Below are 15,332 nucleotides of genomic sequence, written 5' to 3'. Positions count from 1 at the left end.
GGAGGTATTAGCTAATGCTATGGTGGTAATCATTTTGCAGTATATAAATGTATCAAATCAACATACTGTACACCTTAACTTACATATAACTTAAATATAATGATATATAAATATACATTTATCTACATATAAAATGTGTATATGACAAGGATAAATTAGAGAGAGAGAGAGAAAAGAGAGAGAGCTATCTTTCTAACGTGTTGAATGAATAAGAAAGGACAACACAAAAGGATGGTTGAGGGATGCTCACAAGACCTAAGTCTTTTGCATAGCCTTGTAGGCTGCGTGATCTGGTCCCTGCCCGCCTCTGGCCTCATCTTTGTATTTTGGAAGCCTCAGCCTCTGCCTCCCTCTATACTCCCTCACCTGTAACTTGCTCCTCATTCATGCTGTTCCTTCTGCCTAAGATGCATTTCCTCTTAACCTCCCACCCATCGCTTCTCCCCTGTCCTTCAGATGTCAGCATACCTATATAAAGTCGTCTCCCTGTCCTATGATTTATAGCATTTATCACAGCATATAAGTATGTATTTATTTGTGTGATCATTTGAACAATATGTGTATCCCCCTCTAGTCTATAAGTTACAGGAAGTTTGGTGCCTTGTCACACAATAGACATTCAAAAATTATTCACTGAAAGGATTTTTAAACAGAGCAAGAGAAGAAGTGAGAAAGAACTTAGATTTGAAGAAGTTAATAATATTTTTTAAAATAGAGGCTAGAAAAACTAAGAACCGTAAAGTAGAGAAAAAAATCAAAGGACTCTTGTCACATATATACAACTGTGTGTGTGTGTGTGTGTGTGTGTGTGTGTGTGTAGAGTCCTTGACAATACCTACATATGTAGCATTTCTGAATGTCAAGATTCAAAGCCAGCTTTCTATAATGTCAGAACCTCTCCAAGTTATAAACCCATATCTTGTGCTGTTTTCTCATTATAATCTAAATACTCTTATGTGTAGATCGATATGGAGTAGGCTGTCTATTTTCTAACATAATTAGGAAATAGGCTATGCTGCTTAATTGAGTGTTCTGGGCAATAGAATCACATTACACATTATCATACACATATATCCATAGTCCATGAATCTGATTACAATAAATTGCATGTAACTCTAAAACTCAATTTAACCATTGATGAAAACATGTAAGGATTGTGCAGTGCTTTTGTGGTCGTCATTATGGATGCTACTCACCTTGGCCCCATGTAGTACTCTCATATTTGTCAGTAGTGGCTGCAGTAATCCCCTTGAGAGAAAGCTGGGTGAGCCAGGTTTTGCTGAAGTGGATAGAGCGTCCTGTAGTAATTGCAAGTTCTGTGAGATGAAGGTCAATTAATTCTATTAGGCAAGAAGAAAGAGTGCAAACATGTGCAAAATTTGATTAATTTGAATTTTATAGGTCATTAAAAATTGAATATCAGCTTAACCTGTTGAAATCCTTAGCTCTCATATATGTATTTACTTTTACTGTTTTCAATGTTTGATTTTCAGAAGTGTGTTGGGGAACGTTTTCCGTATTATGGCTAAGATTGCTATTTCAAAAATACAATGCCCCACGTTTTATATCTCTATAAAAATTAATGGAGTTTCACAACACGCTTCTGTGAACCTCACTATGACTGTCTCCACTGTGCAGATCAGAGAAGCTGAGGCATGAGGCTATTTCTGTAAATTTTCCAAAGATCCACCCTGAGCCCACGGAGAAGAGAGCCTGAGACAGAAAACTATCTGTGTCCTCACTGAAAGTACACCTTGGGTGCATTTGGAGTCTTGGGGGTAGGTTGGTGGGGGGAGTAGGTTGCAAAACCAGAGTTGGCTTTTCCCACGTGCTACTCCAGTCCTAACAAGGACGTCTCTGTAGAAATGTGTATTCAGGTAACGAGGCTATCAAGGTGATCACCAGGATTAATTTTTAGTGGTCTGAAATGCCTTGAGTATGCTTGAAGGCAAGAAGGTAGATTAGTTGGCTTTTCAAGGCCTTTCTAACAGTTATTATTCTATCCAGTGAGAGAATAATATGGATGAAAAATATTCAAAATGTTTACCTTTCTCTTTCTTTTCCTCTCCTTTGCAGATCTATGCGGTTCGATCAGTTGTTCCCAACAAAAGCAATAATGAAATAGTTCTGGTGCTACAACAGTTTGATTTTAATGTAGATAAAGCAGTGCAGGCCTTCGTGGATGGTAAGTATACATGTCCCCTGAACCTGAAGATGTTAGAACTAGATATTCCATATATTCTGTATCTTTTTCCTTGAATGCATTGAATACCAATTATTCACTAATACTTTAATTTTCATTAAAATGTGCTAGGTTTTAAAAACACATCTACATATTAAGAGCAGAATTTGGAAGTTCTTTTTTCCTCATTGGGGAAAAAAAAAAAGTCAGACTGTAGAGAGTTTGCAAAGGATACCTATTATAATGCTACTAATTCAATTGTCAACCAGTCTGTCCAATTTGTTACTAAACATGTCCTTTATTTGATGGTGCCCTTGTTAATGGAGGATTATGTACTTTACTCCTGATCTGGGAAGCCTTCTCAACTCTTCAACCAGCATAGTTCTACTTGGCCTTACGACTGGAATCCTTGAACTTGATGCTTATGTAGCCTGAGAGGACTGGTTTAGTCTTTAATATCCTTAGTTTATGATTTTGAGATTACCTAATTAATCAGAATATCAGTTCATCTTATCTACCTCTAGAACTTTTTGCTGTCTAAAAAAATTTGTTTTTTTGGACAGCCCATTGCCAGTGACGGTATAGAATCTAAAGTCTCAGGAATGTATTTATTCTATAAATGTATAACCTACTGCTTTAGATTTCCTATAAATTATGGGAAATTCTTCTCTCTTACTCAAATTAAAGTTCCATTTATGAACAGAGATCTCATACCTGTCCTTAGTTATCATATGTCTTCTGTCCCAGCATTAGTTTCTGTTTTGTCAGTATGGACTAACTAAACATAATCTGACCGAAAGGTCAGGGAAGACCTATCAGCACATTCCTTGGATTTACCCTAGTTACACTTTATTTGTTAAGGACAGTTTGATGTACTTCCTTTCCTAGGAGTAGAATAATCTTCCTAAGTTTCTACATATAGTACAGTTGCATCTCAGGCAAGGTCTTGGAACCAGGCAACAAACTCATATTCTGATATCTGCAGTCAGGGTTTAGGGTCCTAATTGAATTAAAAATGATTATCATTCAAAATAGACCTGCAAGCAGACCCACGGTGCATAACTTTTCTGACTGTTTTTCCTGCTTCATGTACAAGAATCTTTACTCACCAGATATAAATACAGAGAATGTGATTATTACTCCACCTTTGCAGCATTTAGTGCAGTTTGTCTCAAGAAAAAATTGGGGGAAACATGCATATCCTGGCTCAGATAAACTCTTTTCAGGTTTCACTTGCCAACATCACTCACATGGAAAAAAGCTTTAGGAAAGGAAAAAGGTTATTATCCCCATGCCTCCCCAGCCTCAGTTGGATTGAGGCCCCGACATTCTCCATCGTGAAAGTTTTTATTACAGAGTGACCCCTGATGAGTTGCACAGATACTCAGTAACTGAGGGACTGTCATCAAATCCAATCATATTTAAATGGAGCACCATGCTTGTCCTTGACATTTTCACCTTGTTGGTATTGAGGTCTCATTTTTAAAGACTCATCGATTGCTGAGAAACCTCATATCACTTTGGATGGGGACCACTCAGAAAACTTATTTAAAAATCACTGAAAATCAGAAATAATTGTTAAGAATCATTTACGAGGCACACTAAAAGCACTCTTTCTGAGCGGCTTTAAAAACTTCAAGCAGTTTCAGTATAATTAAAGTTTAATAACAACGATTCCAAAACTGTCTGTAAACATGGTTATTTCTTCTTCAGAATTACCCTGTAAAAGCTTGTTGTGCAAATTGCAAATAGAATTTATGTCAAACTATGCAAATTAGAGGAATAATTGAATATTGCAGTTGAAAGCAGTAAGCAACTCACCTCCTTCCTCTGATTAAAAAGAACAGTATTTAACATTTTTTAAAATTTAATTTTATCTGGAAAACTGAAGTTGAGCTATAAGTAAGAACTACCCTAATGATTATTAGCCACTGGTGTGACTTACGAAGTAACCTAGTGAAAGTGACTTCCTAAAGTTCTTCAAAAGGAAAATACTGTGAAACGTTAATTCTCTGGGCAAATTAGAAAAAGACCAGCCCAGTTAATAAAAAGACTGAATTATAGCTTACTTTTAAGTGCAGTCTTATTATTTCAAGTACATGTAACGCAAAAGGCCTAAGAGGGGCATTGAACTGGAAATTCTGAATGGATAGGAATAATTAGCCTTTCTGAACGTTAGTCCAAACACTATGGCCTTCTACTTATCAAACAGTAACAGTAGACTCAATAATTGGGGCCCTACTAATTTGAAATGTGTTATAAAGACCGGCCTGAAGTTTATCTTTGTTTAGCCAACACACTCATTGTAGAGAACTATTAGTATAATGAGACTGTATGAGAATGCTTAAAATTGTTAAAAGGATGCATTTAAGAGCTACTCTTTTAGAAGCACCTATTTAAATGAGAACAACTGGTCTACTCATTACCAATAACTTATTGTTGAAATTACCCCCAGCATAGTTGGAATGAGTGAAGAACTTACTTAGACTACATGAAGATACTTATTGTAGCTGACCAGTGGTTAAGCATTTCTTTTAAAATGTTTTCTAATTTAATCAAGTTAGGCTTTTCCTCTGCATCTGAGCAATGCCACGTATGCATGTGAATGGCATTGACAGAACCGAGGACTCAACTTATCTGATGAGCTTCTTTTGTTTCAAAGTGGAACCTTGCAAAGACTGCATCCCATCCCTATTCACAGTGATGAGAGCAAAGCTAACATCAGATCATCTGTCCTTCTTATCATCCCGCAGGTTGTGAACATAATGAGTAGAGGCAGAAAATGAGCAGGAATAGCCAAACAAAAAGTTAGGATTCACATGGTTAATAATATTCAAAATCTCATGTTTAGCCCGGAAGATTAGAGGTATTTTGATTCATATATCAAAAAGAACAATTTTAATTCTACCTATGGCAATGAAGCTATCAGAAAATTCTCAAGATATATTTCATTTTCTCTAAGACAACATAATGATAAAACAAAGTAAGCTTCATGTAGTGGGGCTTAATACTTTGATAAAACCAAGGTCATGCGGTGAATTTAATGAAAATCTGGAAATAAAAAATGAAACTGGCATTTTTATTAAGGTAGGATGTATCAAAACAAATGAAAAAGCTGAAAAAAAAATCGCTACCAAGATGGAAAGACAGAGATGAATTTTGTGTGGTGCTTTATTACGTGAACGCATGTTGAAGATTCTTTGTCTTTGTCTAGGCAGTGCAATTCAAGTTCTAAAAGAATGGAATATGACAGGAAAAAAGAAGGTAAGATTGATATTGATTGTACATTAGTAACATCTTCCATCAGAACCTTCATGGTTGTTATCATTTTAACAAGGCTGCCAATTTTGTGCTTCTTTCAAATATGTTAATATGTACACCCAGGAAGCTTCCAGATTCACGACTCTCTTACATTACCAGCCACCCTCCCTACTAATGCCCTTGTTTTCTGTTCAAGTGTTTTTAACCACCAGGTGTGCTTTAGAAATCCCAGAGTTTTCTTTTTAAATATTAAGGCGAGCCCAACCGGAGAATTCAAAGGATTCTAGACATTAACTTGCCTGAACGTATCCTGTAGCACAAAGGAAAAAATTAAGGAGTGTTTTAAAGATACTTGAAAAGCCCTAAGTATATTTTCACATGTTTTTCCAGCTGAGAGAATCTGTCCAGGGCTGCCCCGAGATACTTTTTTCCTGAGTTCTAATAAGCTAGATATTTAATAAAGGAAGAAAAAAAAGAAAGCGCCTTAAAGCCATAGTAAGTAAGGGACCTGTTTTCCCTTCTTTCGAACCCTGACAGACTGACTGCTCCTTGAGAACAGAGCGGAGATTTTACTCTGCCCCTCTGAAGTTATTTTGCTTTCTTGTCTAGTCACACAGTCTCGACTTCTGGGCACACATGAGGTATGCAGCGCACACACTGGCCTCTGTCTCCAGAACATGCCTTTCTGGTCTTGTGAGTGTTTACAGGCACTCACTAGCTCCAGTGAGGTGCTGCTTCCTTCTTGTTCTTGGCCTGTAACCTGTTTCGTGACTTTCACAAAAAGTCCGCTTCTCTTTTCAAAGTAACTGCCCTGCCCATTCCCACTATTCCCAGAGAAGCCTTGTGTTTTGGGAATCCCAGGATATACCCTTCCCACTGAGGGAAGATCACAGGCCTGTGGCACAGGTTTTAAACAAACACAAAAAAGCAGTACTGCTTTCCTAAAATCCCAAGATTACTGAAATTACTGGAATGATCCTTTCCTCCTTTTTCTCCTCCTAGCTTCATGGAGAATAGGAAGAATTATGAAAAATATTTTTAACCTTTGTATGCCACCGTCTTTGACAATCTCTGCTTGTCTTTAATCATAGCTTCCCAGGCTTCTATGTGAGATGAAGACAATTTGCAGGTGATTGAAAGGCAGTATTTATACTTACCTGGAAGAATTTCAGATGTGTGGTTTGGGTATGAAATTTCTCTGATGTGAAAAATAGAGTAGATGGCAGCTGCAGACCCAACTCATTACTAAGCCTCCCTCTTAGAGGTTCAGTGGGAAAACTCTCCCCAGCCCGGGAGACGCAGGGCTTGTGTGGGAATAAGTGCCCCTGGGCCTTCCTTCACTCAGTCAGTGCACTTCTCTCCCCTGGAGGAGCCCTTACTCAGGGGCATGATCGTGGCTTCAAAGGAAAAGAAGGAGAGTGGGGAGGAGAATCAAGAGAAAACTGTTTCTTTTTACTTCTTTTCCAAATGTGTCGAAGAACAAAGCCGGGCTGATGTTTAGCTGGTGGGACACTGATGCAACAGGTGGGACAGGGTCTGCCCTGATGGGCCCCATGTCTGTTCTCATTGGCTGAGGCCTGCACCAAGGTCTAAACATTTTCAATTATCTAGAATGCAGGGTTGTGTTATTTTGAATTAAATGTAATTGAAGTCTTGTAATGCCGTTCAGGTAGCAGCCGAGAGATCCAGATACAGCTAGCTGCACGATGCGAATCCAGGTGGACCCACGTGGGTTCGGCGTTCCTTTGTAGCAGTTGTCCACTCCAGCTTAAGTATTCATGGGGATGATTCCCGGACAGTGACAGCAAGCCAGGGATCTCCTGGTTGGTTGGTGCCTTTTCCTAGACCCAACCTGGACTTTGGGGATCTGACTCTACTTCCTCCTTTTGCAGGGACTTGCCTGCCTCTTTTGTACCAGGCCTCCCCCTGCCTCTCCTCCCCCCACCAGAGGATCAGAATCTTAGTGTCCTCCCTGAGGCCCCCCCACCCCAACCATCGTCTCTTTAGGAAATGAGACCTCTTCTCCAATAGCACAATAGCTGAATTCAAGTTCTTCCAGGGCAGTTATCACAAGACTCTACTGTATGACCATTCAGATATGTAGCAACTCAAGGTGCTCAAATAACGTGTCAGCTATTGAAGCCATTTCCTGCTGCTGTTTTCCTTTTAAAGAAAACTTTTTGTTTACTATGCTTACGAGGTAAAAGTTTATACAGCTCATTGTAGGAAAGAAGATATTTACATTAACTTGGGTAGTTAATAAAGGCATAGGTGTTTTCACCCATTCTATTAGAAGAGCCAGAAAACAAAAAAAGGGGTAACATATCTTATTTTGGTCTCTCGGGTTCACCTTCTATTTCAAGGGTGTGAGCTGAATAATCTTATCTTCTCATTTGTTTCTCATTCTAGAACAATAAGAGAAAAAGAAGCAAGTCCAAGCAGCATCAAGGCAACAAAGATGCTAAAGACAAGGCAGAGAGGCCCGAAGCAGGGCCAGTGCAGCCACCGCCGCCAGAGATACAGAATGGCCACGTGAATGGCTGTGAGAAGGATAGCTCGTCCACTGATTCTGCCAGTGAAAAACCAGCCCTCGCCCCCCGTGAGAAAAAGATCTCAATACTCGAGGAACCTTCAAAGGCACTCCGCGGGGTCACAGGTCAGTTATTCTTAAGTAAAGTTGCTTAGGAAGACATAGAAGAAAAGGATGCCAAGGGACCCACGGGGACAGTCATTGCTACTGTTGATGTTGTTGGAAGGGAGAGATTGTTCTTTTATGGTGTCCACAGATTCAAGCGGTCTTCTCGCAGGATGGTGGAGGCGGGGAGGAAGGTGACAAGGCTAAAGAAGAAGTGTGCAATCTAGCCCTGCACTAAGTCAGAGGGTTTTTTTTATCTAAAAAGTATAGTTCTAGTCTGTATTGGGATCATCAGGAAAAAGGAAATTCCAGTTTAAAGAAATTTTCTTTGTAGACACTTTTGCTGGGATAAGGGAGGGATAATTGGTGACCAAAGGAAATGTTATTAAAGTGTAGGCCAAGTTATTTTAACTCCTGGTATTTTGTATTATGTGATAGAATATATATCCCAGGGTGTTAGAATCTGGAATGTTAATTACTTGTGCTATAGCTGTATATTCATTACTCAACAAAAGACTACTTAATCAACTGTATGACCTTGGGGGCATCATTTCATCTCTAGTGTCCCATTTCTTTTCTGCAAAATGAGACAGCTGTACAGGAATCTACTAGATCAGTGGTCTTCAATACTGTCTGACCCAATGCTCCATTTTTATATCAAATACTAAATTAAATTCATAGATAATATAATCTACCTAGAAACAAAATGTCAATAATATAAAAACATAAGAAGTTCAAGAACAGCTAAAATAGAAGGCCTAATAAAGTGGCCAGATGTTCACACCCAATTATAATGAATCACTTTGCACTTAAAAGAAGGGAAACAGTAGTCAACTGGGTAACATGAACACTGTTTCTTTATATGTGATATGTGAAGTAAGAACTAAATAAGTATATTTTTATGTAGACGTGGGATCACTGTGAATTCAGCTGCTACAAATACAGACTGACAAGTGCTGATTGTCAACTCAAATAATGTGACTGCCCATGTGATTGGCCACGGGATTTTCCAAATGGTGAAAAACTCTTGGTAAAGTTCTGAACACCAAAGAGTATAATTTTCTCTTAATTTCCACAGTAGTTGAACCCTAGAAATCCAAGTAAACCCTGGAAGTCCATAGGAAAACTGTACAAAAAATACTTGGGTTTACATGTCATGTGTCTAGGAGGATGTGAGAAAGTTCAGGTCACAGGGCAGTTCTTCGTTGTGTGGGATTCCTGTGACTGTGAGTCATTTAGCATCCTGCCCCCAACACCCACCCATACACAATCATTTAGATAAATTTTAAAAGTGCCCTGTTTTTCAAAATGCCTCCTAAGAAAAACCAAGGATGAATAAGACAGGGACCCTACTTGAGAAGAGTTTAGTCTAGCAGAAAAGACAAGTGCAAACAGAAAAATCACATGGTAACCAGTATTGAATCAGGGATACCATGAGGAAGCATTAAATAACTGACACCATATGACACACAAGGAAGTTTTTTAATTGCTCACAAAGCTCTAATTTTCTTCCATAAACACATTACCTAACAACACTATTAATAGTGCTATAATTCAGATAATCCTTACTACACAATGATTTCTTAAAAACAAACAACGAAAATAACCTACTTCTATTTAGAATCTGGATTTTCCAGTAATCTTTTAATTCAGCTTTTCCTCTGCCTACAATTTTGAGAATGTTTTGATTTATAGTCAGGGCAGGAGAAAGAAATTAAATAATCGAGTGGCACATTCCCAACTTTGCTTGTGATTTGCCTTCACACCAATTATTTCAAAATCTAATTACTCAAGTTGCTGTTGTGATATCAATCATACACTAAAAGCCCAGCACATATAGTTGTTCATTTACTTATAATTTATATCTTCTTCCTAAAACAATTTCACTAACTCTATCAAGTATATGACCTTAGAGCAAATGCAGTATTGAACCGCTTCATTTCACAGTGGATAGCTGCCTTGAAAGTTAAGTACCCATCAGACGAGTTCTCTGTACCAGGGGGCTTTTGTGAACCCTATCATGAAACTTTTGGTGAAGAATACTTTATTGCACAAAGAGCCATCCCAATATCCCTTTGGTTTTATAAGCTTAGCATGAAGGCATCGAGGTATGTCAGTATTGTTTGTTAATAACTAATAATACAAATCTATCACTCATGTAAATTTTTCTGTTAAAGAATAAAATGATGATAATGGAAGGTTATTAGATGTTTTTGCAAAAGGAAGGGAATCCTCCTGGTTGACCATTCATCAGCAGCTCACTTATTGTGATCATAAATTTTAAAACGAATTTATAACTAGTTAAATTTTCCTTCCCAAAGATAATGAAGGTTCATCAGGAAGTTGATGCCACAACTGTCAAATGACTCTGAAATGCTTATTCAGTCTATCAGAAATCCTGAGACCTCTGCTAGATATTTCACAGATGAGTGTTGGGTCTTGGGCATTCCGCACCCCATTTTGAGTAGACCTTTGGAACTTGAAAGGATGGGAATGATTCCTTACTCCCCTCACTTTATAGCTGAGGAAACCAAGGCCCTTGCGTCAAGAAACTGAGAAGACCCACACCCGGGGGTAACTCTCTTTGGTTAGCAGAAGCCTGACTCAAATCGATGCAATTTTATGCACATGTTAGAGAGTTATTGCTAAAACCACAGGCTCCCTTACTCCTAAAAGATGTATAATTGAAAAATTAGGAAAAAGTAATCATAACAAAGCTATATAATATTCTGTACTTGAGTGAGTTCGAAGTATGAGCCTAAAAGAAATCTCCAGTCTGCTAGTGGTAGAGCATCTATCAAGCTCTCCAATAATGAAACTGCCTCAGGAAAGCCTGCTCTGAATGCCCAGCTGGGCAGCAGGCTGTGAACATGTGGAATGCATGTTTTATCTTTTTATAACACCTTGACATTCAAGATCTCTCTTTTTAAAAGTTTTTAAAAGGATCATTTTCTGGTAGGAGAAAAGTTAGCTTTAAGATATATGCAGGTGGTTCCAGGGTGTTAGTGTGACTTCCCACATGAAAAATAACCACCCAAAGCATCATCGTTTCAGGCTGTAAATATAGTACTGTCGAGTGGGACAACACTGCATGTCAGCATATAGCTTTGAAGTTGGGGAGTTTGATTTAAACTTAGTACAAAATTACTTTTTTAAGCCTTGGAGTAGTTTTTTCTGTATTTCAGAATTTTTAATAACAGCTCAAATTAGATCTTTTACATAATCCAATCAAGATCATCTGCGTCCAAGTACAAACTCAGACAAGGAGTAGATCAAGATTTAGCTTTACCAAATGTAATGCCAAGGATCATTTTTATTTCTAAGGCTCCATCTAAATGACTAAAGCACGTTATAACCTTAGGGTTCGGTCATCTTAAATGTTGCCCCTGCTGTATTTTTCTTAAGGCTCAGATTGCTGAAATGTATAGGTGCTTATCACCGTACGGGCCAGAATAGGAATTCAGATTCCTGTGTTGTCTTTCTCCCTCTGGACACAATTCCCATCCAATAGGAAAGGAGCAGGATTATGGGCCACCAACTGGCTCCGTTGAGATAAACTTGGGGGCGGGGCTTTCCTTGTCTTCAGCTTCTCTTCCCAGCAGGCTTCCTTTATATCCTCTCATCTTGTCAAGCGTCCTGGGAAGCCAGCTCTTCTGTTACCTGTTACTTGTCTCAAACAGAAGGCCCCAGGCAGTGTTCACTGACCTCCACAAACCAGACTTCGCCGTCTGCCCTGTACTGGAGGACAAGAGCAGCTCCGTCGTTTTACCTTTGCAGTGCAGATTCTGTGTTTGGCATGCCTCTGGCACAGACCTGCTTTCTCATTCTCTAGGTGAACTGAACCAAATGTGAGAGAAAAGGTCCTGTTATTTTAGAATGTTGGCTGCTTGTCCTTCACTTGTGCTTCTTATTAAAAAGCAACAACAACAACAGACTGTTTTACAATATTTTTATGGTGTGAGGTTCCCTATAGGATTTCCAAGCAGATTTTTTAATGCTGTTGTTGGCCCTAGCTACAAGATTATCTCCCCTGCTTTTCTAAACCCTATATTGGACCAGAGGATTAGAAAAGATCAACAAGAAAGCAGCTTGCCGAGAACATTAATAGAAAAGCCAAACGTGTATATTCCAGGATTTCAGCCGTGCCAGCTCTCAGCTGGAAGCAACATAATATCATAGCTAAGAACCAGGACTTTAGCATTAAACACGTTTGGATTCAAATCTTGGCCTTGTCACTTACTAGGTGTGTGACCCTGGACAAGCTAACCACTCTGTGTCTCTATCTTCACCTACAAAATATTCTACTTTACAAGATTGTGGTGAGCAGTAAATGAGATACATAAAGTGATCAGCACAGCATCTGGCACAAAGTCAACCCTCAAATCATTTCTTTATCTATCCAGGAAATATTTTAAGCATCTAACATGCGCCAGGAATTCTTCTAGAGGAAGTAAACAAAATTTAAAAGTTTTTGCCCTCATGGAGAGATGCATAGTAAAGCAGAATACAGCTGAATGATTACAGATTATAGTAGATGTTGTGAAGGCAGCAAGTAGGAGAAAGACTGGGGCAGGAAGGGAAGTGTGGGTAGCAACTTCAGATAAGGCCATATGTGACATGAGTGAATGAAGAGGAGACATGGACGCTGAGACATTGAGGCTGAGGATGCCCCCTGTTCACATTCTCTCACATCACGCTATCTTGGTCTGAACAGCCAATGTTTTATTTAAACTTTAATTAAGGATTATTTTAGCTGAAGCCCTTGTAGAGTTATAACCATTGGTTTTTAATTAAAGATATAGTACTTTATTAGTATATATAGCTGACATTAAGTACTGTCATGTGAACAGACGTTTTGAAGCTTATAGTTTAGAGCACATTTATCATTATTCTCGCTCTATTATTTTGGCATCAGATCCTTGGTGTTAACTCTCGCTTGTAGTTGTGTGTTGTTCAGTCTCAACATGTGCTTCCAGCAGCACTGTGTCTGAACTGTTCAGGTAGTATTAGAGGTGGCCTTACATTGTGTTTTCAATGGCTTAGGCCTCTGCTTCCCTTCTGTGTGTGTGATAAAGCAGAAAGAGATGGAGACAGACATAGGATGTATCGACCCGAGGACACAGGACATTAAAACCCCTCGGGTGTTTTTCTGTTACCTGGGTACGGTGAAATCCAGAGCCCTCTCCCTTCTCTTTCTCATTTGAAAACTACTTTTGCTGCATCCTTACAGCAAAACCACAAACCTACTCATCTCTGAATAGCTGATACCTTCGTAACTTCCCACTCAAACCTTGTTACGGCAGTTTCAGTTAAAAACAGACTTAATTAAATGGAATGCACTCCTTGCAAAGAATAAAAGGCCTTCCCTTTTTTTTTCTTAATTTTGAACAAAGATCTAAATGGTTCTATCAAAATGCTATGAGAATTAAGCCTGTTTTTCAGAGAATTAAGTCTGCGAAACAAATCAAGTTAACATGCCTACCTTGTGTCATTGACAGCTTATTAATCCATCGACTTTTTTATCTATTATCTTTTAATGTAAATAAACCTGTAAAGGTATTAATGACGTATGGGACCTTGTAAAGACAATGTAAATTAAACTAAAAGATTGGTTTCCAATTAGAAAGTTTCCAGCTTTTATGCCCTCTGAGCTGATCAAGTCTTATAGAACGTGAATAAAATAATAAAGTCTATCTGTATTTGATAAAGAAGTTATGAAAAGGCAGAACTGACTGACATTATGTCTTCTGAATAAACCTGTTTTGGTCTCTGTTCCAAAGTTATTGGTTCCTCTGAATTTCTGTTAATTAGCCTGTCATGTAGAGATAGAAGGATGATGAAAAATGCAAATTAAGGTGTACAATAATTGTAATGTGAAAAGAGTTTTCTTGGGGGCCTCTGCTGCTCTAGGTGTCCACTCATTAATCTCCTGGCATTCACTCTGTTCCCCTCTAAATCATTCTCTATCCTGTAATCTTTTCAGATAACACATATTTGAACTCTTAAGATAAAGACCAAAAGTCTTACCCTCTCCTGCAAGCCCAGCATATTCTGGCCCCCGTGTCCCGTTCCAGCCTCATTGCACAGCATGTTCATTCTTGCTCTCTGCTTCAGCCGTACTGGTCTCCTCTTAGTCCCATGTACTGGCCGTGTATAGCAGTCAGGTTCAAGTCAGGAGACAGAAGCCACACTGGTTATTTGGATGGGAGGAATGTAATAGGAAGAATTGCTAACTAAAACTGTAGGAGGTAGCTAACTACTGAAAGGGGTAAGTAAGGACCCTCAGGGGTCTAGACGTGTCAAGAGAGCAGTTACTATCTCCAGGAAGGCTGGACAATAAAGGAACTAGGGCTGGGAGAGTCCCCCAGTCTAAAACTGAGACTGACCTCATCAAACAAGGTGTGTGTCTACCCAGAGGAACGAACACACATGCCGCCTTGCGGTGGCAAGAAATCTTGGCATAGGGCCTGGCCCAAGCTGTTCTGTAGAAGAAGCCCACCATTGCCATAGAGTGTAGATAGACTGGAACTGCGCAAAGCCACTATCAGGGCGGGGGAGCCAGGGAACATGGCATGAGAGTGCAGCTGGAGCTCCTCTGCATGGCTGCTGGCTCCTGTGGTGAATAATAATAACAATGAAGGACCAGAACCTAGACGGGAAGTGTATTTCTGTCTTCATCGGCTTGCGGGGCCCCTTTGTTGCCCTCTACTGACAAAGCTAACATTCTGCCAGTTGGCAAAAGAGAATTGTTTACAGGGTCCAGCTCCAGTATCACAGAGTAGGGCAAAGAAGAGTGGATTTGGAGTTGAGAGACAATAACTTGATAACTGCCTCAAATACTGTCTCTGCCTGGAATGTACTTGCCTGCCCTCTTCATCTGATTAGTTTTTCATGCAATTTCAGGTGAGCTTAGTTGTTACTTCCATGGAGAATTCATTCTTGATATCCCTAAGTCAAATACTCCAATTGAGGTTTTCATATACTGTGTACTTTTCTTTCATAACACTTAACACAGCTGTAATTCTACATTTGTTTGTGGGTGGTTTGATTTATATGTCTTCCTATGAGACTGCAAGTTCTATAAAGATGGGAACCACAAATGTCTTTCACCACTGTTGTGTTTTTGGCTTCTAGAACAATAACTGGACATGATAGGAACTCAAACAAGCCTTTTTCACGGTTGTATTGAATTATTAATGATAAAATATGTGGATAAGTGTAGGTTAATTTAAAAGTTTAAGTTGCTGTGCTGCT

The 15,332-nt window shown here is 39.1% G+C and overlaps 1 protein-coding gene across 5 annotated transcripts in view; it reads left to right on the top strand.

Moving 5' to 3' along the window:
- The window catches only part of SPATS2L (spermatogenesis associated serine rich 2 like), a 166,270-nt gene that overhangs the window by 103,389 nt on the left and 47,549 nt on the right, over window positions 1-15,332 (top strand). For all 5 annotated transcript variants that reach the window (XM_068544694.1, XM_068544697.1, XM_068544693.1 and 2 more), the window contains 3 exons: window positions 2,077-2,185; window positions 5,397-5,446; window positions 7,853-8,099. In XM_068544694.1, coding sequence (XP_068400795.1) covers window positions 2,077-2,185; window positions 5,397-5,446; window positions 7,853-8,099 — 406 coding nt within the window. The remainder of the gene's footprint in view (window positions 1-2,076; window positions 2,186-5,396; window positions 5,447-7,852; window positions 8,100-15,332) is intronic.

The sequence above is a fragment of the Eschrichtius robustus genome, chromosome 5 (genome assembly GCF_028021215.1).
Source record: "Eschrichtius robustus isolate mEscRob2 chromosome 5, mEscRob2.pri, whole genome shotgun sequence".
Lineage (NCBI taxonomy): Eukaryota > Metazoa > Chordata > Mammalia > Artiodactyla > Eschrichtiidae > Eschrichtius > Eschrichtius robustus.
The sequence above is the reverse complement of the archived record's forward strand: the minus strand, read 5'-3'. Positions and strand labels throughout refer to the sequence as shown.